This window comes from Schistocerca gregaria, chromosome 1 (assembly GCF_023897955.1).
Source record: "Schistocerca gregaria isolate iqSchGreg1 chromosome 1, iqSchGreg1.2, whole genome shotgun sequence".
In the NCBI taxonomy this organism is placed as follows: Eukaryota; Metazoa; Arthropoda; class Insecta; order Orthoptera; family Acrididae; genus Schistocerca; species Schistocerca gregaria.
In genome coordinates this window covers 822,818,716-822,845,625 of record NC_064920.1, presented here as the reverse complement: position 1 = coordinate 822,845,625, position 26,910 = coordinate 822,818,716, and the positions used below count along the sequence as shown (strand labels likewise).

General features: G+C 43.9%; 1 protein-coding gene across 1 annotated transcript in view; it reads left to right on the top strand.

Annotated features, from left to right (window-relative positions):
* The window catches only part of LOC126275586 (probable cytochrome P450 49a1), a 129,123-nt gene that overhangs the window by 47,805 nt on the left and 54,408 nt on the right, over positions 1–26,910 (top strand). Inside the window, exon 7 of the mRNA XM_049977213.1 lies at positions 9,032–9,203. Within this exon, the coding sequence (XP_049833170.1) occupies positions 9,032–9,203 (172 nt within the window). The remainder of the gene's footprint in view (positions 1–9,031; positions 9,204–26,910) is intronic.

Sequence of the window (26,910 nt, the reverse complement as noted above, 5' to 3'; positions counted from 1 at the left end):
TCCACACAGGACACGATTCAGCGTCACGTACAGTTATCACAATCACAGACATCGGCTTACATTAGATAAGCTTCACACGATATTGCGTGAAGCCAAATGTTTGAAGGGTGTAATTTAACTTAACAAAGGTTAGGATATAACCTGCCCTGTAGAAGATTGTATTTTTCAAACTGGTTTTCGAATTTTTTTTTCATTTCTAACTCCAATCAAATGAGTTTGATTATTATTTTTTAGGCAATTAATAGGTTTAAATGTAATATTTTTATTTCTAATTCTTTGGCGTGTCATTTTCATCATCATACTGACTTTCTCATCTGCTCTTATTTCCCTTGCTGTCACCCTTTTACATTTGTAATTTCCCTATGGGGCGTGTAATCTGCAGCCAAGTGCCAACAAGGAGTGCCCATATGTTGGTTATAGCGGCAGCTCGTACAGCCAGTGTGTGGATGGTTTCAGGTAACCAATGATAGTGAGAAATAACAGTTTGCTTTTAGCGCTGAAACTGAATTTTTTCTGTCTTCAGTTTGCTTGTAGAGGTTAGCTTTAATCGACGTGAACAAAGCGATAGTGATTTTAGTTCTGCCGCATATTGTAGACCGCCGTTTTCTCGGATGCATTGCACATCATCACGAGGTTGTGGTTAGCTTGGAAGAGGAGTTTCGATGCAGTCCTAGAAAACGTGTCGTATGGTGCGGTTCAGTCATTGCTCGCTTAAAATCAGCTGTCGACTGAGCACCTTGCATTTCCGACACAACTCGCTATGGCCATTTCCAACGTTGCATGAACAGCATTTATAAAGTGACCAGCCGTGTTTGTATGTTGAGCGGTAACCAGCAGCGGATGTGGGAACAACGTAGTTACAAGTGAGAGACGTCATGTATCAAGTAATTTTAATCGGACTATAGTTCGCCAGGTGCGAATTACTCTAAATTCACAAACCTTCGAAGTGTTCGCTATCGTCACGCGTGAATATCACAAGTCCCCACTTCAGTACTTGAAAAATTTCGGATACTATCGAGACTTCACCTGCTCGGCTCGGCATATATATGTGTCACTTCTCCTAGTTCTCAAAATCCCAATACGTCCAGCTGACCCACTGACCAGGCGCAAGAGGGGTGCCAGCTATTCACGCTCTAGGGTTGCCACGAATCAAGTTTACACACTTTCGGCTCCCTGAACATAATTAAGAATTGTTAATTTTTGCTGTGTGTGTGTGTGTAAGAATTGTTAATTTTTGCTGTGTGTGTGTGTGTGTGTGTGTGTGTGTGTGTGTGTGTTATGCATGTTTACATGCAAACTATTTCAGTCTTGCATTATTGTTGTTTTTTCAGGTCATATGTTTTGTTCAGTAATAGTGATTTTGTTATGGAAAGCGCTGTTTACGCTGTTTTGTCGCTAATAAATAAAAACCAAGCTAAATACATTTATACATCAATATTTTGAACTTAGTTCATAATGATTCCGCTCCATTCAATGTTCTGTTAATAATTCGGTAACAATTCAGGTTTTTACGCTCAGAACGCACATTCTAGTCAGTAATTTAAACTATGTGACGCTTATAAGAAATCTGTTACGATATTATGATAGCGTTCGATGAGCCCTATTTGTACCCACTTTGAAAAAATCGCACAAGGTGTTGTTAAGATATTGATTTCAAATCTCATCTCTGTTACAAAAACTTTGGTATTAAATAACATAAGAATTACCTTTCCGATCGAGGGCTCGTTTTCATCCATGTACTTGTCTTATTTTTGTCTTTATAATAATGCTGCTGTCTTCTTTGTAAGTAGTCGAGTTTAATTTTTATTGAATTTAGTCAAATTTAATATTTATGTTGGCCACTCAGTTCAGTAGCGTCGGTTTCCTTCTTTACGTTTCTCGTCGAAGGTTTTAACCCGTGGATTTTTCCCGAATACACGCCAAACATAAGTTTACCTGCTCGCTGTTCTGAGGACGTGTCATTTCTTATACCCACAATGTCCACCAATCACGGAGACTCAAAGGTGCCGCCATCTATTGGTGACACGGCGATACTTGTTTGGCTCCTACAAGCTCAGCTCCAGTATGGCCTCCACCCCTCCTTTGGCTGTTAAAATATACATTCCTGCCCAGTCACACCCATTCTCCAACACAACAAGACGCTCTCTCCTAGCTGTGTTTACTTTTTACATTTTGCGGCCATTCTTATAGGGATATACCCTCACAATCTAATTCATAGAAGAGGCTAAGAAACTGGTAGTCCTGCTTAATATCGTGCGGGCCACCGCAACCACGCAGAAGTGCCTCAGCACGACGTGGCATGGACTCGACTATTCTCTGAAGTAGTGTTGGAGGGAATTGACGTCATTAATCCTGCAGGGCTGTCCATAAATTCATAAGAGCAGGAGGGAGTGAAGATCTATTCTGAACAGCACGCAGCAAGACATCCCAGATTTGCTGAATAATATTCATGTCTGGGGAGTTTGGTCACCAGTGGAAGTGTTTAAACGCAGAACAATGTTCTTGGAGCCACTCTGCAGCAATTCCGGACGCTGGGGTGTCGAATTATCCTGCTGGAATTTTCCAAGTCCGTCAGAATGCGCGATACACATGAATCGATGTAGATGATCAGACAGGATGCTTACGTACGTTTCACCTGTCAGAGTCGTATCTAGACGTTTCAGGGATCCCAACCACTCCAACTGCACAAGCCCCACACCATTACAGAGCCTCTACCAGCTTGAACAGTCCCCTGCTGACAAGGAGGGTCCGTGGATTCATGAGGTTGTCTCCATACCCGCACACGCCCATACGCTCGGTACAATTTGAAACGAGACTCGTCCCACCGGGCAACATGTTTCCAGTCATCAATAGTCCAATGTCGGTGCTGACGGGCCTAGGCGAGGCGTAAAGCTTTGTGCCGTGCATTCAACAAGTGTAGACGAGTGGGCCTTCGGCTCCGAAAGCCCACATCGATGATGTTTGGATGAATGGTTCGGACGATGATACTTGTTGATGGCCCAGCATTGAAATCTACAGCAATTTGCGGGTTGCGCTTCTGTCACGTTGAACTATTCTCACCAGTCATCTTTGGTCGCGTTCTTGCAGTATCTTTTTCCGACCGCAGCGTGTTTTACCGAATTCCTGATATTCACGGTACACTCGTGAAATGGTCGTACTGGAAAATCCCCACTTCATCGCTACCTCGGAGAAGCTGTGCCCCATCGCTCGTGCGCCCACTATAACACCACGTTCAAATTCAGTTAAAGCTTGATAACGTTCCATTGTAGCAGCAGTAACCGATCTAACAACTGCGCCAGACACTTGTAGTCTTACATAGGCGTGGCCGACGGCAGCGCCGTATTCTGTTTACATATTCTATATCTGAATACGAGGCATGCCTATGCCACTTTCTTTGGTGCTTCAGTGTAGTTTCTGCGTTAAAAAGTTCATACCGACCATGCAGCGAATTTACGTGTATTGCTGCCTGTAGGAATGACCATGACATGGAATAATCCAAGAATAGTGCTGTAGGGTCGCCCACTCCCGGGCTGTAAACCCTTACTGTTTTGTCAGGATGGAGGCCGACGAACGCGTTTCACATCATCCCAGGCAATAAAACAAAATCAAATGTTATTTTAGAACAAATAAGCCCTCGGTCACAAACATTGAGTCAAAATTGACCAGGTTTCGACGCAAATATGAGCGTCGAAACCTGGTCAATTTTGGCTTAATGTTTGTGACCGAGGGCTTATTTATTCTAATATAATTCTGACACGGTCACTGAACCTTAGCAGCTATGTTCAAAGTTATAAAAATCAAATCTTATTTCTTTTGTTCCTCAGAATACATCTTGTAGCCGCGTCTTCCGTGGTGCCTGGTGGCTTCATAAGCCGGATGGAATCTTTTGAATCTATAGGCAGACTCAGGCCTGCCTAAGATTGCTGCATCAACTCTGGGCGCTGTCAACTGACTCGGAATGTGACGGGTTGCCTGCCGGTTCATTCGGAAGGTGCTTCCCTTCTGCCGGTCTGCTATGGAGTTCGGATAAGACATTGGTAGCGGCGCGAGTGTGTTTAGTTCACATGCCGTCCTGAGAGTGCTCTGCCCTTCTCACGTCACTGCCCATGTTGTCCCATCAGATGGCCCGTGATGTCAAATGTTGCCATGTCATGTTGAATGCTCATCCTGGTCCACCTGTCTCATAGGCTGCCTGTCCTGAATGATGCTGAAGTTTCAGAGCAGTTGGTGCCCTGCACTGGAATGGTGTTGGTAGACTCGTGGACTACCCATCAGTGGCGGATTTTGTACCGGATGCTGATTCATTGTTATCTTTTTCTACGTGTCGTTGTTCGTCAGAGACAGGAAGAGCATGACCAATATTGGAACAATCTCACACAAGATGTTAAAATATAATATTCGGAGAATGCTGAAAGACATGAATGTCATCAAGCTCACTGATAGACTGCTGTAGGCTAGCAGTGTGGAGAATTTATGGTGTCGAGGAGCGGTTTTACTGCACGATGTCATTTATAATGACTGAATCGGTCTCACTCATCATGAGTGGTCTTCAGCTCTGCTGTCAATTTGTTTCAGTGTCATAACTGCTTCATAAAAACCTTCACAGCTATTGCTACGTCCTATCTAGTGCTTCTACGTAATGTTACGAGAATAACGGAGGTAGGTTGATCTTTATTTGTCGTACATTTTTGTGCTGAGGCACATTCTTGGTGACTGACCAACGATGTCGAAATGTTTACTCCTAGTGGCTGGCTCGTGTTGATACGTCCGTGTGCTTGAACAATGTCGGGCTGTTGCAACTTAGAAAAATTTTCTCTCCGCTGTTCCCTTACGACCTTGATGCGTAACAGTACAATCTCCTCAGTAGATAATATTGTCGGTCCTTTTCTGGAGTTCTAATTTCTGGAAAATATTTCCATGTGTACCTTTGAAGTAAACGTTTCAGTAACTATTCAGCTTCTCAACAGTCACCTTCAAGAGCTTGTGTTATTCACTTCACTGGTTGTTGTGCTAGCAAATCGTACTTGAATTTTATTCTCTGTCTCCAATCGTCGGTGATTAAAAATGGTTACCCTGAAGCAATGATGCTGTTCGAATTAAGGTTGTTTTTCAAATATTAAACACGTGTCCCGCTATACAGTGTGTCCCAGGAGGAATGGTCAGTGTTCCGGGATATGACAGAAACGATCATTTAAAGCAAAAAACTTCACCTACGGACATATGCCCTATTCCGAATCGTTTCCGTGATAAAACACGTTTAAAGTACACGATTATTTATTTTCTGTATTATTCTATGCAATGTCATGTTTACATACGTACAACAGTTACTAAACATTACATCATGCGTTTTACAAAGTATCAATTGGAAAATACGTATTTTAACACATACATCTAATAATATCGTACACGTCACATTATAACTGTTAAATAGTTCACAATAAATCTGCGAATATCTCACCGACAACTGATTGGAAGAACAAGCTGTGTTGCTTATATGAGTACCTCTACACATTCCGTAACGAGGGTAGCACCGACCATTATGCGACCAAGCTGCACATCTCGCGGTTTCTTCTTTCATTTGTACACCTCAGACTTCATCCAACCTCATAAAAATAACTCTAATGCCGTAAGGTCAGGAGATCTCGGTGGCCATTTAATTGCATTTCCGCAACCAATCCAGCTAACAGGGTAAGTGCGGTTGAGATGTTCCCTCACACGTCTGGTAAAATGTGGAAGGGATCCATTATGCTGGAAGAACATTGCAGCCCGCGTGGCCAAGGGAACGCTCTCAAGGTCTTCAAGAAATGAATTTCTAAAACAGTGCAAGTAATTCTGTATCATGATTCACTATCCTAAAATGAGTGAACACTCGTATCTGCATGTTGCCATTCATACACCTTAAATGTATTCTAGCTCGGAAGAGTTTACGAATAGGGCTTACGCCTATACGGAGTTTTTGCTTCAAATAACCGTTCCTGCGTATTTTTGAATATTGACCTCCTGGGACACTCTGTGTACGACCATAAGAATGATTCTACGTTGTTCTTTAATTTCATTGTGATGCTAAATGCACACGGACGTGATCTTTAGGTACAGCGATCAAAGCTACGAATGCTGATCCAGTTTCAATGTTTGGAAGCGATCCGCCATACGGCTGAATCATCTCCGTGGTATCCGACACTGCTGGTCTTGCGTCGCTCTCTGCTGGTGACACGCCCTCTGAAGTTCGGCTCGGTCAGTGTCCTCCAGTCACATGGGAAGTCATGCCTTGGGTGATGCAACACTCACACTGACCTAAGTCGACAGGATGATCAGTTGTACGTCTGTAATGGATTTACTGATACACTGACGAGCAAAGACATTGTGACCTCGTCCACAGTAGACCGCCTTTGGAACGTGACAGGTGCTTGATGTGGCTGTGGACGTATTTGGCGCAAGATGTCTACACACGGGTCACGCAGTTCCTGTAATTTACGGGCTGGTGGTCTGTGGGCACAGAGCTGATATCCGATAGCGTCCCAGATCATGTCAGTTAGTTGACGAATACAACGACTTGAGCTGACTCTCATGCTCCCCAAATCTCTGTAACATGATTCTGGTCTTGGGACGTCGAGAGTTATCCTGATGGAAGATGCCATAAGACCTCAAGCATGAAGGGACGCAGGTGGTCCACAACAATGTTAACGCAAACCACAGTTGTTAAGGCGCCTTTCATTACCAGCACAGGCCTCATGGAAGCCCAGGTGAATTTCCCCCATTATACAATACTGTCCCCACCGGCCTGCATCCGTGACGATGTGCTTGATTTCGAGCAGCCATTCACATTGATGATGGCATGTCTGGATACGACCTACGGCCTGTCGTAGCAAGAAACGTGATTCGGGACGAGAAGTTGACACGTTTCGTAGGACCACGGCGCAATCTCGACAATGCCACTTCAGCTGTAGTTGACGATGTTGTTGGTTCGACATGGAGACGTGTACGGTTCGTCTGCTGCAAAGCCCTATGTTTAATAATAAACCCAAAACAGTGTGCTCAGATACACTAGAGCTTCACATCTATCATCCATCTGCCACAGATCGCCATCTATCCTGGTTTATAAAGTAGACAAACCTCCGATCCCCATATTCTCTGGTCAGTCGTGGACGTCCATCAGCTCGTCACCTGCTCGTGGTTTCGTAGTCCTTCAACTACTTTCCATTCATGTTCGCAGCAGTAGCGCACGAATGACTGACCAGTTTCGCCGTTTCCGTGATGTTCTTTCGAAGGGCCGTAGCAGTTGGCACTTAGTCGTAGTCGCTTATGTCAGTGGATCTCCCCATTAGCATCCCATATCGTCCCAAGAATGATTACCATTCGTCTCCGTTCCACTTTTATCGTTTCCTATGCGCGTTAAGTGGCCGCAGCGTTACCAAGTGCATTCATGCTCGTGATAGGTTGTTGTTGTTGTTGTTTTCTTCAGTCCTGAGGCTGGTTTGATGGAGCCCTCCATGCTACTCTATCCTGTGCAAGCTTCTTCATATCCCAGTACCTACTGCAACCTACATCCTTCTAAATCTGCTTAGTGTATTCATCTCTTGGTCTCCTTCTACGATTTTTACCCTCCACGCTGCCCTCAATTGCTAAATTTGTGATCCCTTGATGCATCAGAACATGTCCTACCAACCGGTCCCTTCTTCATGTCAAGTTGTGCCACAAACTGCTCTTCTCCCGAAATCCATTCGATACCTACTCATTAGTTATGTGATCTAGACATTTTGTCTTGAGCATTCTTCAGTAGCACCACATTTCGAAAGCTTCTATTCTCTTCTTGTCCAAACTATTTATCGTCCATGTTTCACTTCCATACATGGCTACACTCCATACAATTACTTTCAGAAATGACTTCCTGACACTTAAATCTATACTCGATATTAACAAATTTCTCTTCTTCAGAAACGCTTTCCTTGCCATTGCCAGTCTACATTTTATATCCTCTCTACTTCGACCATCATCAGTTATTTTGCTCCCCAAATAGCAAAACTCCTTTACTACTTTAAGTGTCTCATTTCCTAATCTAATTCCCTCAGCATCACCCGACTTAATTCGTCTACATTCCATTTTCCTCGTTTTTCTTTTGTCGATGTTCATCTTATATCCTCCTTTCAAGACACTGTCCATTCCGTTCAACTGCTCTTCCAAGTCCTTTGCTGTCTCTGACAGAATTACAATGTCATCGGCGAACCTCAACGTTTTTATTTCTTCTCCATGGATTTTAATACCTACTCCGAATTTTTCTGTTGTTTGCTTTACCGCTTGCTCAATATACAGATTGAATAACATCGGCGAGAGGCTACAACCATGTCTCACTCCCATCCCAACCATTGCTTCCCTTTCGTGCTCCTCGACTCTTATAACTGCCATCTGGTTTCTGTACAAATTGTAAATAGCCTTTCGCTCCCTGTATTTTACCCCTGCCACCTTCAGAATTTGAAAGAGAGTATTCCAGTCAACATTGTCAAAAGGTTTCTCTAAGTCTACAAATGCTAAAAACGTAGGTTTGCCCTTCCTTAATCTTTCTTCTAAGATAAGTCGTAGGGTTAGTATTGCATCATGTGTCCCAACATTTCTACGGAATCCAAACTGATCTTCTCCGAGGTCGGCTTCTACCAGTTTTTCCATTCGTCTGTAAAGAATTCGTGTTAGTATTTTGCAGCTGTGACTTATTAAACTGATAGTTCGGTAATTTTCACATCTGTCAACACCTGCTTTCTTTGGGATTGGAATTATTATATTCTTCTTGAAGTCTGAGGCCGTTTCGCCGGTGTCGTACATCTTGCTCACCAAATGGTAGAGTTTTGTCAGGACTGTCTCTCCCAAGGACGTCAGTAGTTCCAATGGAATGTTGTCTAGTCCCGGGGCCTTGTTTCGACTCAGGTCTTTCAGGTAGTGATCATAAAATTTTGGCTCATCTGTGTATCAGCAGCTGTCATATTGTGCGTGTGTCTGTGTCTGTCACGTCGTTTTATAACTCTTTCCCTTTACATTTCAGTGTGTGTCTGAAATACATAAACGAGGCTATAGAGAGGATAAGGGACACGCCTGGCTGTGAAGACAGGGCCGATGCGGAGAAGTCCATTATCGAGAAAATACTGGAGAAGACGTCAGATCCGAAAGTGGCTGCCATCCTGGCGCTGGATATGCTTCTCGTCGGAGTCGATACTGTGAGTATTAAGTACATTCCTATACTGACTCATAATTCTTTTCAATCTAGATTCCAAATTAGATGATATGAAGATCTGTTTTCGTTTTTGACCCAATATGTCCCTCGGCGTCTAATTTTTCAGCAACTGGACATATTTATGAAGCAAGAAACAGTCGTCATTTAATCATGTAATATATCACGCAGAGTTATAATGATCACACGAACAACTGTTTAGGTTTCAAACTTTACAGTGTTTCCAAAAATGAAGAAAAAGAAGAGAAAATGTGTTCTGTACTGTTTCCAGAGCAACGATACCAGGTATGAAAGTGTTGTTGTTGTTGTGGTCTTCAGTCCTGAGACTGGTTTGATGCAGCTCTCCATGCTGCCCTATCCTGCGCAAGCTTCTTCATCTCCCAGTACTTACTGCAACCTACATCCTTCTGCATCTGCTTAGTGTATTCATCTCTTGGTCTCCCTCTACGATTTTTACCCTCCAAGCTACCCTCCAATGCTAAATTTGTGATCGCTTGATGTCTCAGAATATGTGCTACTAACCAGTCCCTTCTTTTTGTCAAGTTGTGCCACATACTCCTCTTCTCCCCAATTCTATTCAATACTTCATCATTAGTTATGTGATCTACCCATCTAATCTTCAGCATTCTTCTCTAGCACCACATTTCGAAAGCTTCTATTCTCTTCTTGTCCAAACTATTTATCGTCCATGTTTCACTTCCATACATGGCTACACTCCATACAATTACTTTCAGAAACGACTTCCTGACACTTAAATCTATACTCGATGTTAACAAATTTCTCTTCTTCAGAAACGCTTTCCTTGCCATTGCCAGTCTACATTTTATATCTTCTCTACTTCGACCATCATGAAATCGGAATTTCCTTATAGATTGTGCTAGCCGTCAGTGTAGGGCCCGTAAGACGACGTTTGCAGAGAGAGCCATCTGCTTCCTGTAACGCCTGACGACGAATGTCGACACAGAGCAACAACCCAAGTTCCATACATCGGTACCTCTTTCAAACTCGTAAACATGTCGAGTTAATGCCTACGAACTATCATTTGCGGACAGCATTGGTTTTTTTGTTATCATTTGAAGAAAATTGCTGCAGAATCGCATCGAATGCTTGTCGAAGCTTTCGGCGAACATGCTCTTGAGAAAACACAGTGTTTCCAGTGGTTCAAAAAATTCAAAAGTGGTGATTTTGAAATGAGATGCGACGAGCGCAGGAAAGTACCGAAAAAGTTTGAAGACAACGAATTGCAGGCCTTATTGGACGGAGATGATACTCCAACTCAACAGGAACTCGAAGAACAATTGAATGTGACGCAGAAAGCCACTTCTCTTCGGTTGAAAGCTATGAGAAAGGGGCAGAAAGTGGGGTAATGGGTTCCGCAAAGATTGAATGAAAGACAGCAAGCAAATCGAAAGAGTAGTTGTGAATTCTGCTCGTCAGATACAAAGCAAAGTCGTTTCTCTATCGAATAGTGACAGGTGATGAAAAATGGGTATATTTTGAAAATCCTAAGCGTCCTAAATCATGGCTAAATCCAGGCAAATTATCGACATCCACTGCAAGACCAAATCGCTTTGCAAAGAAGACAATGCAGCCAGTGCTCTGCCTTTGGTGGGATCAGAAGCCTGTTATCTACTATGAGCTGCTAAAACCTGCTGAAACCGTTATCACTGATCCCTACCAACAGCAAATGATCGATTTAAATCGAGCATTAGCTGAAAAACGACCGGAATATGGAAAAAGGCAACACAAAGTCATATTCCTCCATGATAACGCCCCATCACACATAGCAAAGCGGGTCAGGTAAACTATCGAGGCGTTCAATTGGGAAATACCCGGGCATGCGGCTTATTCTGCAGACCTGGCTCCGTCAGATTATCAAATATTTGCTCCAGTGGGACAAGCTGTTACTGAACAACGCTTCAATTCGTATGAAAATTTACGAAAATGGTTCGCTGACTGGTTGGCATCAAGAGAAGAACAGAGATAATTTTGAACAAAATATTGTTTATCACTATCAAACAGCAGACGTGTTATTATTGCAACCAAATTCCGGTTTCGTACTTCCATACCTGATAAGTTCTTTAAATTAACGGATTGCATAAGGGAGACATTTTACATGCAGTCACGCTTCTTTAATTCAGCTCTGAAATTCATTGCTACAAAATATTCTTACAGAGATATATTCGTTCTGTGTTAATGTACACAATCTTTAGCTGTGGTCCTGAAAAGAATTTTTCATCATTTATTTAAAGACCCATGATGTGGAAAAACTGTCAAATGATAGCCCTTCGAAAACCAGGTAAAGACCTCTCTGTACCTAAAACAAGAGACTTGTATCGTAGCTACGTCATTCGTACGAAAATAAGATATTGGAAATAATTTTTGATAGGAAGGACGCAGCAAGTTATCTTGGATTGCGAGTCATCGACAGAAGAAGAAGTAACTTTGGTTGTACCCCAGGGAAGTGTGTTGTGACCCTTGCTGTTCATGCTGCATATTAATGACCTTGCGGACAATGTTAATAGTAAGCTCAGATTTTTTGCAGATGATGCAGTTATCTATAATGAAGTTCTGTCTGAAAGAAGCTGCATAAATATGTGTAGGACTCGTATCAAATAGGACTGACAAGGGATTTTGATTTATAAGGAGAAGTGCAGCACGAGTGGTCACAGGTTTGTTTGATCCGTCAAAGATGGTCACAGAGATACTGAAGAACTGAACTGGCAGACTCTTGAAGATAGACCTAAACTATGCACAGAAAGCCTACTTAAAAAATTTCCAGAAGCGGTTTTAAATGACTCTAGGAATATGCTATTACTCCAAGCGTATCGCTCCTGTAGGGATTAAGAGGAAAAGATAAGATTAATTACAGCTCGCACAGAGGCGTTTAAACAATCATTTTGCCCGCGAGCCATAAGTGAAAGGAACGGGGAAAATCCCTAATATACTGTATAATGGGACATATCGTCTGCCATGCACTTCACAGTGGTTTACAGATGTAGATGTAGATGTTGATGTAGAAATGTTTCGGCTACAAGTGTCTGCAAAGGAAAGTGGAAGGTCTCCGTATTTCAGAAAAGGTAGATTTATAATCTGGAACGATCTGTACTTCGCAGGTATCAGTCTGTGCGAGCATATAAGGGTGCATTCGAGGGACTGAAGATCACACCACGGTGACGTACGGCGAAGAGCACAGCAGTGGCTGTTGTTCAGGCCGTGTAACATCGTTAAGCACTCGTTGTTTGACGAGCATCACTGATACTCCCTTGAAGAATAGTCAGTCTTTGTCGAATATCATATCGTCGTCAAAGAAATGAGCACCCGCAACCTAGAATCCTTTTGTCGAAGTCATTCAATATCCACACAAACCACCAGCCAGGACCACCTCTCATCAGAAACGAATTGGCATCAGCAGTTCAGCTTGAGGAATTTTTAGACCATTTGAAATACTACTTGCTGAGTAACATAATGATACAGCATCTTATTACTAGAAGAACTGATTACTGCAGAATCTTCCAAAGACGCAGGTGTATCTATTCCAAATTAGAAGACAAGAGACGACTGATCATGTTCCTATGGTGTACAGGAATGGGCCATTGAACACTTCTTTACCTTTATTATGAGTCGTCCTCTAACACACAAAACTGCGGTGTTAACATCGAACAGGAGCTCTCAGCCCGAAAGAAGATTCTGCGAAAATCATTCCTATGAAGTGGGGAACTCGTTCAGCTTGGTTAGCAACCTCGCTTATTGCTCCCACTTTGTCTGCAACAGGCAGTGCAAGCATTGCCTAGTTCAAGTCGGTAGATGTCCTGGTGGACACAGCTCTAGTTAAAACTTACAGGGTGGTTACGAGAACAACACGAACTGAAAAACTTTTTTCCTGGCGGGTGTTGCACCACCGTACATACAATAAAAGGTGGCGGCAAGATATGAGATGAGTCATACATTGCTTGAATATCAAACTTCTGCTACGAGACTCTGGTCCAGAAGAAACAGCCCACAACAGTGCATCGAGGCCTGTGGGAACAAAGTCGAGGCATCTTGTGCAGTGACGGCTCTTCTCCTGAATATACCTTTCGCGGATGTCGCCTGCAATGGGCAGGCTAAAAAGCACAGTACCGCTTGAGAAGCTGTTAATAAGTAGAAGCACAGTCCCACTAAATGACAGTGTTGACTGCAAGACAACGCAACGCTGCAAACAATCTGACGTGCACTTCTGAAAAAAATAAAGTGCAACACTTTCAAGGATTGCGTTCAGTGGCACCAGTGTATAATATTTTCATACTGAGGGGTTCTAGTGTTAGTGAGTCATTTGACACGATCATCATGGTCATCGGCGATCAGGTAACGTTCAGGAGAACTGTCAGTGCACTCTCTATTTTGACTCTGTAGGTAGTGCCCGTGCTGAGTTTAGAGGTGAACAATGTGTGGAACATTCATTTACGTTACAACTCTACCCCATACAACAAGTACGTACTCATGCTGAACAACTTCAGCAATTTGAACGGGGTCCCATTGTGGGCTTCTGGACGGCTGTATCAGTACATTTCTGCACACGTTGGGCGCAATATATCGATGGTGTTTCTCTGCTTTTAAAAGTGGAGGGGAACATTCCGACTCCTGTAGACCAGATTCTGGACGTCCGCATAGTACAGACGCACGTCAAGATCGACAGATTGTGCCAGCAGCGGTGTCTGACCGAACATCATCCAGGGAAGAAATCCAGATACAAGTTACACTTGCTGATCATCAGGGACATTGGGAACCGTGCGCTTGCAGCCCCTCTGGTCAGGTTCCCGCTGACACCACGACACCGCCAAGTATGGTTGATCTGGTGATATGAAAGAGTTGACCGGAGTGGGAAATGGCGCTCTGTTATCTTCAGTGTCTGTATGCGAGTGATGGACATATACGTGTACGGCATAGAGCTGGTGAGGTGCCTATTCCAGAGTACAAGCACCCACCACACACAGCTCCCCTCCCAGGCTTCATGGTGTAGGGGCCATATGTTACAACTCGTGCTCACATTTGATGTTTCTGCAGGGAAAGGTAACCAAAATCCGCTACCCTGCACAGTTATCCCTCTACTACAGCCGGTTCTTCGACGGTAAACGTATGTGCTTTTTCAGCAGGGTAGTGAACGACCACATTCGGTTGTTGCGAGGCAACGTGCTCTTCGTGGTGTACAAGAACTGCTCTCGATAACAAGGTAGCGAAATTCTCTCGCCATTTGACCACGTATGGGACATGGTGCAGAGGGAACTTCTTCATTCTCAAGTGCCTGCCGAATTGCATTAAAAGGCGAAAGATCTAGGGATAGTCTATAACAGGGTGCCATTCGCCACCTTTAAGACCGTTTGCTTGAGAGAGTCCACCTGCGTTGCCGCCTGAGGGGGTACAATATGTACTGATGCGACTGTCTGAGCGCACATTACTGTGATATGTGTATTTTATTTGGTCTAAAATTGTTATGAAATACCCCTACAATGATCGACTACTAGTTATGTAGCTTGTCAATAAAATAACCTTGTCGTTGAGGATGTAGCCTTTTTTCCGGCAGTGTATTTACCTAAGACCTCTGCCCTATAGAGTGCACTCTTCCAAATCTGACGCTAGTTACTGAAAAGAAAACGTGTTGCTTGCTTCTTGGGAGGATGTGAGCTGCGTTTGAGTCAGAGGATCTATTTGTCTACCATTTGTATTTTATAATTCGTAGTGTTCAACACTGACAGATAATAAAAGTAACTGAGATTGGCCTCTGCAGAGTATTGTAAGATCACTTTGCAAGTGATATTATTTACGTGATATTAGTCCCATAGGCAATTCAAGGAAGAACAAAAAAGGAATATTAGGCCTTAACTCCCGTCTACAAGAAGGTCCTTAGAGGCGGAGGAAGATCTCGTATAATTATCAAGGGTGGAGGCTATCACGAAAACCTGAATCAGGACGGTCGGACGCGGATTTGAACCGTCGTCCTCCCGAATACGACTCCACTACGCTGAACACTGTTCGGCAATTCAAGGTAGAAAAATATCTGTTGTGAAATCAAGATGATTTCCATATCCTGAACAAGAAGTGGTCCTCCATTACTGTAGCAGAAAAATAGGGTGAAAAATGCACTGAGAAAAGGTATAGCATTGCACTCAGGAAGTAGCCAGTAAAGATAATAGCTGCTGAAATTCGAAGTACAAAAGTCACATCTCGCCACTGCAGCCACTAATCGTCTGGTGCTATGTTTCAAATGGGAGAGAGACGGTCATTTAATTTGTGTGGGATCCACATTGTAATCATGATTTGGATTGGATTGTTTGGGGAAGAGACCAAACAGCGAGGTCATCGGTCTCATCGGATTGGGGAAGGACGGGGAAGGAAGTCGGCTGTGCCCTTTCAAAGGAACCATCCCGGCATTTGCCTGGAGTGATTTATGGAAATCACGGAAAACCTAAATCAGGATGGCCGGACGCGGGATTGAACCGTCGTCCTCCCGAGTGCGAGTCCAGTGTGTAATCATAAGATATGAAACATATCTCAAAATGATACTAATTGCCAACACATGTGCCGTTGACTGAATTCATGATGTGTGAATTGCAGCGTGAAGCGCTAATTGTTCCTAGCCGTGTTCCAGCTAACACACTGGACGAATAATGACGTTACACGGTGCTATGACTGCCGCTCCATGGATGAAGGGCTGCCGGGAGATTCCATATTCCTAGATTTCTGGAAAGCGTTTGACGCAGTGCCCACTGCAGGTCGGAGCATATGGAATAGGTTCACAGATTTGTGAGTGGCTCGAAGATTTCTTTAGTTACAGAACCCAGAACGTTGTCCTCATCAGGGGCGAGCGTAATGCGAGGAGCGCCCCAAGTAAGTGTGATAGGACCACTTTCTCCTCCACACACACAAAAACGATCTTATGGACGGGGTGAGGAGCAATCTGTGACTGTTTGCTTAGGACGATGTGCCGTACGGGAAATTGCCGCCGTTAAGTGACAAAAGGGGAATGCAGGATGACTTACACAAAATCTCTGTTTGGTGTGATGAATGGCGCTTGCTGTAAACGTAGAAAAATGTAAGTTAATGCAGATGAGTAGGAAACAATTCGTAATATTCGAATACAGCATTAGTAGTGTGCTGCTCCACACACTCACGTCGATTAAACATCCAGACTTAACGTTGAAAAGCGATATGAAATGGAACGAGCACCTAAAATGGGATTTGGACGTAGGGAAGGCAAATGATCGATTTCGGTTTATTAGGAGAATATTGGAAAATGAAACTTATCTATACAGTAGACAGCGTAAAAAAATCTCACCCATGACGGAAGTGACTTACAAGCTGCTTGTTCAAACGATTCTTGAGTATTGTTCATCAATCTGTGATCCCTACTAGGTAGGACTGATAGAAGAGATAGAGAAGATCCAACAAAGAGCGGCGAGTTTCGTAATGGGATCATTTAATCGGCGCGAGAGCATTACAGAAATGCTCAACAAACTCAAGTGGCATACGCTAGAAGAGAGGCGTTGTTCTTCACGGACAGGTTTACTATTGAAATTTCGATATCACTTTCTGGGAACAGCCAGATAATCTACACTACTGGCCATTAAAATTGCTACACCATGAAGATGAAGTGCTACAGACGCGAAATTTAACCGACAGGATGAAGATGCTGTGATATGCAAATGATTAGCTTTTCAGAACATTCACAGAAGGTTGGCGCCGGTGGCGACACCTACAACGTACTGACATGATGAAAGTTTACAACCCATTTCTCATACACAAACAGCAGTTGACCGTCGTTGACTAGTGAAACGTTGTTGTGATGCCGCGAGTAAGGAGGAGAAATGTGTACCATCACGTTTCCGACTTTGATAAATGTCGGATTGTAGCCTATCGTGATTGCGGTTTATCGTATCGCACATTGCTGCTCGCGTTGGTCGAGATCCAATGACTGTTAGCAGAATATGGAATCGGTGGGTTCAGGAGGGTAAGACGGAACAGCGTGCTGGATCCCAGCGGCCTCGTATCACCAGCAGTAGAGATGACAGGCATCGTATCTACATCTACATCTACATCTACATGACTACTCTGCAATTCACATTTAAGTGCTTGGCAGAGGGTTCATCGAACCACAATCATACTATCTCTCTACTATTCCACTCCCGAACAGCGAGCGAGAAAAACGAACACCTAAACCTTTCTGTTCGAGCTCTGATTTCTCTTATTTTATTTTGATGATCATTCCTACCTATGTAGGTTGGGCTCAACAAAATATTTTCGCATTCGGAAGAGAAAGTTGGTGACTGAAATTTCGTAAAAAGCTCTCGCCGCGACGAAAAACGTCTATGCTGTAATGACTTCCATCCCAACTCGTGTATCATATCTGCCACACTCTCTCCCCTATAACGCGATAATACAAAACGAGCTGCCCTTCTTTGCACCCTTTCGATGTCCTCCGTCAATCCCACCTGGTAAGGATCCCACACCGCGCAGCAATATTCTAACAGAGGACGAACGAGTGTAGTGTAAGCTGTCTCTTTAGTGGACTTGTTGCATCTTCTAAGTGTCCTGCCAATGAAACGCAACCTTTGGCTCGCCTTCCCGACAATATTATCTATGTGGTCCTTCCAACTGAAGTTGTTCGTAATTTTCACACCCAGGTACTTAGTTGAATCCGCATGGCTGTAGCGGATCGTGCAGCTACGTCTCGATCGCTGAGTCAACAGATGGGGACATTTGCAAGACAACAATCATCTGCACGAACAGTTCGACGATGTTTACAGCAGAATGGACTATCAGCTCGGAGACCATGGCTGCGGTTATCCTTGATGCTGCATCACAGACAGGAGCGCCTGCGATGGTATACTCAACGACGAACCTGGGTGCACGAATGGCAAAACGTCATTTTTTCGGATGAATCCAGGTTCTGTTTACAGTATCATGATGGTCGCATCCGTGTTTGGCGACATCGCGATGAACGCACATTGGAAGCGTGTATTCGTCATCGCCATACTGGCGTATCACCCGGAATGATGGTATGGGGTGGCATTGGTTACAAGTCTCGGTCATCTCTTGTTCACATTGACGGCAGTTTGAACAGTGGACGTTAGATTTCAGATGTATTACGACCCGTGGCTATACCCTTCATTCGATCCCTGCGAAACCCTACATTTCAGCAGGATAATGCACGACCGCATGCTGCAGGTCATGTAAGGGCCTTTCTGGATACAGAAAATGTTCGACTGCTGCACTGGCCAGCAAATTCTCCAGATCTCTCACCAATTGAAAACGTCTGGTCAATGGTGGACGATCAACTGGCTCGTCACAATAGGCCAGTCACTACTCTTAATGAACTGTGGTATCTTGCTGCAGCTGCATGGGCAGCAGTACCTGTACACGCCATCCAAGCTCTGTTTGACTCAATGCCCAGGCGTATCAATGCCGTTATTACGGCCAGAGGTGGTTGTTCTGGGTACTGATTTCTCAGAATCTATGCACCCAAATTGCGTGAAAATGTAATCACATGTCAGTTCTAGTATAATATATTTGTGCAATGAATACCCGTTTATCATCTGCATTTCTTCTTGGTGTAGCAATTTTAATGGCCAGTAGTGTATTACTTCCTCCCGCATACTTGTCGGGAAACGATCACGACGAGGAAATTGGAGAAATCAGAGCTAATACAGAGGCTTGCCGACAATCATTCTTCCCACATGCCATTCACAGCGGAACAGGAAAGGTGGCTTGCGGAGTATGATGTAGATGTTGCGTGACTCGTTTTTGAGCACTGCTCGAATGTATGGCATCCCGACCAGGTTGGATTAAACTAAATCATCGAAGCATTTCAGACGGGCGCTACTGGATTTGGTATCGGCAGTTTCGATAAACACGCGAGTGTTATGAGAGATGCTCAAATGGGAATCATAGGAGGGAAGACAACGTTGTTTTTCACAAAACACCTTTGAGAAAATTTACAGAACCTGCATTTGAAGCTGACTGCAGAACGATTCTACCGGCGCTACCGTATATTCCGATTAAGGGCCCGGAAGACAAGATTAGAAAAATTTGGTTTCGTACGGAGGCAAACAGATAACCAGTTTGTCCCTCACTCCATTTGCGAGTGGAGCAGGAACCCTGGGCCATGCACCTTATTGTGTCTTGCGGAGTACGCATGTAGACAGGAACAAAACGCTGTTAGTCTTTGGGGGGGGGGAGGGGGAGGGGGGGGGGGGCAGTGAGGGACATACCTACAACTAAATGTCTTCCTTCAACGCATTTGTGGGAGTATGTCGTATTGCTTCTGTACTCTCCTGGCATCTAGCGATAGTCCGCAGCACCGGTTGTAGTTTCTGTCTGTTAAATACAGTTTTCAGTGCCATGCGAAGTTTAGATGCCACAAAATAACGTTGGCCCTTGGGAAGGTATATTTAACACGAAAGTAGTTTCTCCGAGAGGATTGGGAAGAATGTTTATCATAAAATCAATATGTCTTTTGTGGACCAACTTAGTGGTTTTACAAAGGTTTTGGGAATATGGATGACTGCAGGGTCTCGAGGCGATATGAATTAATTAAACCTTCTCTTGCTTCCAATCGCGTCAGGTGGTTTCTCGCGAGACGTGCACTAAAAACGCCACCGAAGAAGAGAACAAGAAACTTGCATTTTTGCCTTTCTGTAGCACAGAGTCGGGAAAAATTAGCAAGCTCCTGAAGAGGCACAACGTTACATCCGTGTTCAGGGTCCCAACAAAAATACATCTCATGAGACTTGTGAATGACTTTCTAGGGCTCAGAATGTCTGGAGTTTACAAGATATCATGTCAGTGTGGCTTCTACTACGTCCGCCAAACAGCACTCACTGTGGAGCAACGCCGGACGGAAGACGAGAGGTGCTTACGCCTACGCTATCCTGCAAATTCAGCCGTGGCAGAACATGTTTTAGAAAATCTACAACGAATTCTATCCGACGAAACATCTGTCATTATGAGGACGAAGGGATTTTGCGATAGTGTCATAAAAGAAACTGTAGAAATAAAAACATCTGAAAACACCATCAAACAGCTCAGCACAGCATTGCGTGGAACCCACGCATTGCGAGGTTGAAGCGGATGCGACGGACGTGGGACGAAAACGTAACCGTATTTAGCGAGGAAGAGAACACCAGTGACCTCACAGCCAACAGCGCGGCTATACAATGGCGTCACGGCAGTCATTTACCACCTGACAATGGCCGAGGAGAACTTGCTCGACAGCTTATAGGATTTTAACCGCCGGACACCGCTGGAAGCACGAGAGGATTTTATTCGTTTTGTGAATTTGTCTTACCACCTCTGGATGTGCATGACATCTTGTACGATGTACTAGGAGTTAAAACTGTCAGTTTCAGTTTGTCATGACGTTGCTACTGTTGTCACTTGCGAGTGGAAAAACGTGCTTCGTTTGTACAGTGGGAAATATGCTTAGCAACAAAAAACAGCTCACAAATGAGGCTTGGGAGATCTATATATCATTATAGTTTTTGAAATGTTTTAAGGATACGGGGTTTTGGGAGTAGCCACTGAGTGAGTCCAATCACAGCTGAAAAAAAATGGAAATTTGTGGTAAGGTCGTATGGGACCAAGGTGCTGAGGTCATCGGTCCCTAAGCTTACACACTATTTAATCTAACTTAAACTAACTTACGCTAAGGACGACACACACACCCATGTCCGAGGGACAGCTGAAAAATTTCACTAATTGTTTAAATATAAATGATTTAATAAGGCACTCGTTAGTAACCTGAATACATTTGATTATTCGGTTAAGCTCTGGTAAAATGGTTATTTAACTGTCAAGCTCCGCTAATTAATTTGAACATAATTAACATCAAGGTAGTTTAAAAGTGTCAATAACCTAACTTCATCAGAATTATTATAATTAAGGACGCGGATTAGCAATTAGTAAACTTAACAACTTACGGAATTCTAACAACAAGGCATAGATCATAACGCATAGTTTCTTTACTATATCAAAAGGCAGGCTAGAACAGACGAAGAGTGCCCAGACCTCATCCTGAATAGCTTCATTCAGAATCTGTGATGAACATTTACACACCATGAATGCGTCGTGTCTGTTCTTGCGGACGAAATATACAGCTGTACTTCTGCATAAAGTCCCGATGCAGATGATATCATAAGTTATTTCCCTTTCCTTTCCTTCTCCATCTTCAGTTTATATAATATTTACATTCGGCACATGAACCGACGAGCCAACCCATCGGATACAGATTTTAGGGATCTAAAACAGAGAAAAACCACAATATTACTACACACACTATAATATCTTAATATATCATCATCATCATCATCATTTAAGACTGATTATGCCTTTCAGCGTTCAGTCTGGAGCATAGCCCCCTTATAAAATTCCTCCATGATCCCCTATTCAGTGCTACCATTTGCCTCTTCTGATGTTAAACCTATTACTTCTAAATCATTCTTAACCGAATCCAGGTACCTTCTCCTTGGTCTGTCCCGACTCCTCCTACCCTCTACTGCTGAACCCATGAGTCTCTTGGGTAACCTTGCTTCTCCCATGCATGTAACATGACCCCACCATCTAAGCCTGTTCATCCTGACTGCTACATCTATAGAGTTCATTCCCAGTTTTTCTTTGATTTCCTCATTGTGGAAACCCTCCTGCCATTGTTCCCATCTACTAGAATCTGCAATCATCCTAGCTACTTTCATATCCGTAACCTCAACCTTGTTGATAAGGTAACCTGAATCCACCCAACTTTCCCTCCCATACAACAAAGTTGGTCGAAAGATTGAACGGTGCACAGATAACTTAGTCTTGGTACTGACTTCCTTCTTGCAGAAGAGAGTAGATCGTAGCTGAGCGCTCACTGCATAAGCTTTGCTACACCTCGCTTCCAGTCCTTTCACTATGTTGCCATCCTGTGAGAATATGCATCCTAAGAACTTGAAACTGTCCACCTGTTCTAACTTTGTTCCTCCTATTTGGCACTCAATCCGTTCATATTTCTTTCCCACTGACATTACTTTCGGTTTGGAGATGCTAATCTTCATACCATAGTCCTTACATTTCTGATCTAGCTCTGAAATATTACTTTGCAAACTTTCAATCGAATCTGCCATCACAAATAAGTCATCGCATATGCAAGACTGCTTGTTTTGTGTTCACATATCTTAATCTCACCCAGCCAGTCTATTGTTTTCAACATATGATCCATAAATAATATGAACAACAGTGGAGACAGGTTGCAGCCTTGTCTTACCCCTGAAACTACTCTGAACCATGAACTCAATTTACCGTCAACTCTAACTGCTGCCTGACTATCCATGTAAAGACCTTTAATCGCTTGCAAAAGTTTGCCTCCTATCCCAAAACCTAGTAGAACAGACAATATCTACCTCCTAGGAACCCGGTCATATGCCTTTTCTAGATCTATAAAGCATAGATACAATTCCCTGTTCCACTCATAACACTTCTCCATTATTTACCGTAAGCTAAAAATCTGGTCCGGACAACCTCTAAGAGGCCTAAACCCACACTGATTTTCATCCAATTGGTCCTCAACTAATACTCGCACTTTCCTTTCAACAATACCTGAGAAGATCTTACCCACAACGCTGATAAAGAGATACCTCTGTATTTGTTACAGTCTTTTCTGTTTCCTTGTTTAAAGATTGGTGTGATTACTGCTTTTGTCCAGTCTGATGGAACCTGTCCCGACTCCCAGGCCATTTCAATTATCCTGTGTAGCCATTTAAGACCTGACGTTCCACTGTATTTGATGAGTTCCGACTTAATTTCATCCACCCCAGCTGTTTTATTGCACTGCAATCTATTGATCATTTTCTCCACTTCCTCAAATGTGATCCTATTTCCATCATCATTCCTATCCCATTGTACATCGAAAGCTGAAACATTACTGATCGTATTTTCACCTACATTGAGCAACTGTTCAAAATATTCCCTCCATCTGCCCAAGGCATCCACAGGATTCACCAGCAGTTTTCCTGACCTGTCCAAAATACTTGTCATTTCCTTCTTACCTCCCTTTCTAAGACTGCTAATTACACTCCAGAATGCTTTTCCAGCAGCTTGACCCATAGTCTCCAACCTGTTTCCAAAGTCTTCTCAAGATTTCTTCTTGGATGCTGCAATTATCTGTTCGGCTTTGTTTCTTTCTTCAACATAACTTTCTCTGTCTACCTGAGTTCTAGTATGTAGTCATTTTTGATACGCCTTCTTTTTCCTTTTACAGGCTGCCTTGACTGTGTCATTCCACCAAGCTGTTTGCTTCATCCTACTTTTACACACTACTGTTCCAAGACATTCTTTAGCCACTTCTAGTACTATGTCCCTGTACCTTGTCCATTCCTTTTCCAATGACTGTAATGGACTACATTCAACTAACTGGTACCTTTCTGAGGTCGCTGTTATGTACTTGTGCCTGATCTCCTTATCCTGAAGTTTCTCCACTCTTATCCTCCTACATATGGACCTGACCTCCTGCACTTTCGGTCTCACAATCCCAATTTCACTGCAGATTAAATAATGATCAGTGTCATCAAAGAATCCCCTGAATACACGTGTGTCCCTCACAGCCTTCCTGAATTTCTGACCTGTTATTATATAGTCAATGACAGATCTGGTTCTCCTGCCTTCCCAAGTATACCGGTGAATGTTATGTTTAAAAAAGGAATTTATGATTACTAAGCCCATACTGGCACAGAGATCCACGAGTTGTTTCCCGTTCCTGTTGGCCTCCATATCCTCTCCAAATTCACCCATAACCTTTTCATACCCTTCTGTTCAATTTCCAATCCTGGCATTAAAATCACCCATGAGCAGAACACTGTCATGTCCTTTACTCTAACAACTACGTCACTGAGAGCCTCATAAAAACTATCCATCTTATCTTGATCTGTCCCTTCACAATGCGAATACACTGACACAATCCTAATTTTCTTGCTAGACACTGTCAAATCTATCCACATCTGTCGTTCGTTTACGTACCTTACTGCAACTACGCTGGGTTCCACTTCTTTCCTGATGTAACGCCCTAAACCCCATTGTGCTATTCCTGCTTTGACTCCTGACAGGTAGACCTTGTATTCTCCCACTTCCTCTTCTTTCTCACTCCTTACCCGAATGTCACTAACAGCTAAAACGTCCAGCCCCCTCTTACTTGCAGCCTCTGCCAGCTCTACCTTCTTCCTAGAGTAGCCCCCATTGATATTAATAGCTCCCCATCTCATTACCATTTGTTTGCCAAGTCGTATCTTAGGAGTTCCTGGTTTGTCAGTTAGAGGTGGGACTATGTCACCTCCAAAGGTCCGGGGGATTTTGCTCTGATTGTTGCCAGCATCATATTTAAAGTATCGGGGAAGCAGGTTGCTAGTCTTACTTTCCCCGAGTCCCATTGAGTTTTACCCCTAACGGTTGAGGGACTAACCGGTGGATTTGGTAGTCTTTGCCGTATGAGCACAAAGGTGACCACGACTCAGAACATGTCCGAGATGCCCTGCCTTATTCCAAAGTAACTGGTATCCCGACTGTCGGGACCACTTCCTTGGCCACTCATACGTTGCCCGTGGTTCATGAACTAGGACATGACTACAGGAACCCACACCATGAACCACTTATTTCAATATAATTATATATAATTAAAAAAGTATCTGTGTAGCAACTTTCTCACAATTTAACACTGTAAACGGATTTACGAAATCTATGTTCCATTACTCAGTGAAGTACACTGTCACTTTGGCTGAGTCGCATACATTTAAAGCAAGCGCCAGCTCAGGTGGTGTAACACAATGTAGTTTGCAGCGAGACGCTGCCCGAGAGGTACAATACTCACACACAAATTTAAATCACACACATAAGTTACCCTTTAAAATAAACAAAAGAACTCATAAATCTGTCACTTTGTACCCCAGTGATCGATACCGTACAGAAATATACATAAAAGGGCAGCCGAACTTCCACGAGCACTATCAATATTGTCTCACACCAGTCATAAATCACTCGTTTTTGGCACAACAAAGTCCCGTTACGATGTAGTAAAGCAGATGGGAGCTCATCATTAACTTCCGTTGTATGATGATAATGACTGCCACAACAGTCTCGCAGCAGGTACACCTTAGTGAAGTATCTTCGTGGCAGAATTAAACTCTGGATTCACTGCACGAAAAGATTCCAAATCATCAGCGGAAATACCACGAAGGAACCAACGACTTTATTGCGACGTCTCATCAGTTAGTCACCCCCAGACAGAAAAAGCCGCTGGTTTTCCAGCTCGGTAGTCGTCACCGCCATGGGCACTGCTGAGGTGCTCGCCGCTCCGGCACATCGTCTGCCCATTGCACTTCTCACGTTGCTCTGTCCGCACTGCGCTTGCCCATGGACCTAATCACGTACTACAAACTACACTCATGCTCATAAATTAAGGATAATTGCAGAATGTGGTGCCACACAACGTGGCACTACACAAAAATGGCACTAATAGCGTAGGCACATGGGGCATAGGGAACACACACGACACAGATCTGTAAGTCCACGGTATTGGTGATAAGTTGAGAAAACCGTCCCGTAACACATGTGCTACAAAACGCCACTGTTTCCTGCGCATGTACCCCGACATCAATATGGGATATGATCATCGTGCACATGTACACAGGCCGCACAACGGGTTGGCATATTCTGGATCTGGTGGTCGAGCAGCTGCTGGGATATGGCCTCCCATTCTTGCAGTAGTGGCTGTCGGAGCTCCTGAAGTGTCCTAGGGGTTTGAAGACGCGCAGCGATACGTCGACCGAGTATCTCAGTCGTGCTCAGTGGGGTTAGGTCTGGAGAACAGGCAGGCCACTCCATTCTCCTGATATCTTCTGTTTCGAGGTACTCCTCCACGATGGCAGCTCGGCGTGGCCGTGCGTTATCATCCATCAGGACGAAGGTGGGACCCACTGCACCCCTGAAAACGCGGACATACTGGTGCAAATGACGTCCCGATACACTTAACCTGTTACACTTCCTCTGTCAAAGACATGCAGGGGTGTACGTGCACCGACCATAACCCCACCCCACACCATCAAACCACGAACTCCGTACAGTTCACTTTCAAGGGCATTAAGGGGTTGGTATTTGGTTCCTGGTTCACGCCAGATGAAAACCCGGCGAGAATCACTGTTCAGACTATACCTGGACTCGTTCATGAACATAACCTGGGACCACTGTTCCAATGATCGTGTAGTGTGTTGTTAACACCAGGCTTTACGGGCTCTCCTGTGACTAGGGGTCAGTGCATTGCACCTTGCAGGTTTCCGGGAGAATAAACCATGTCTGTTCAGTCGTCTGCAGACTGTGTGTCCGGAGACAAGTGTTCCAGTGGCTGCAGTAAGGTCCTGACCAAGGCTACCTGCAGTACTCTGTGGCCATCTGCGGGCACTGATGGTGAGATATCGGTCTTCTTGTGGTTATTGCACACTGTGGGCTTCCCGTAGTGTAGCACCTCGATACTTTTCCTGTCTGCTAGAATCGTTGCCATAATCTTGAGATTGCACTTTGTGCCACATGGAGCGATCGTGCTACTTCCTGCTGTGTTTCACCAGCCTCCAGTCGCCCTAGTTTTCTGACTCTCATAACGTCATCAATATGTGTTCTGTGAGCCATTTGCAAAACACAGT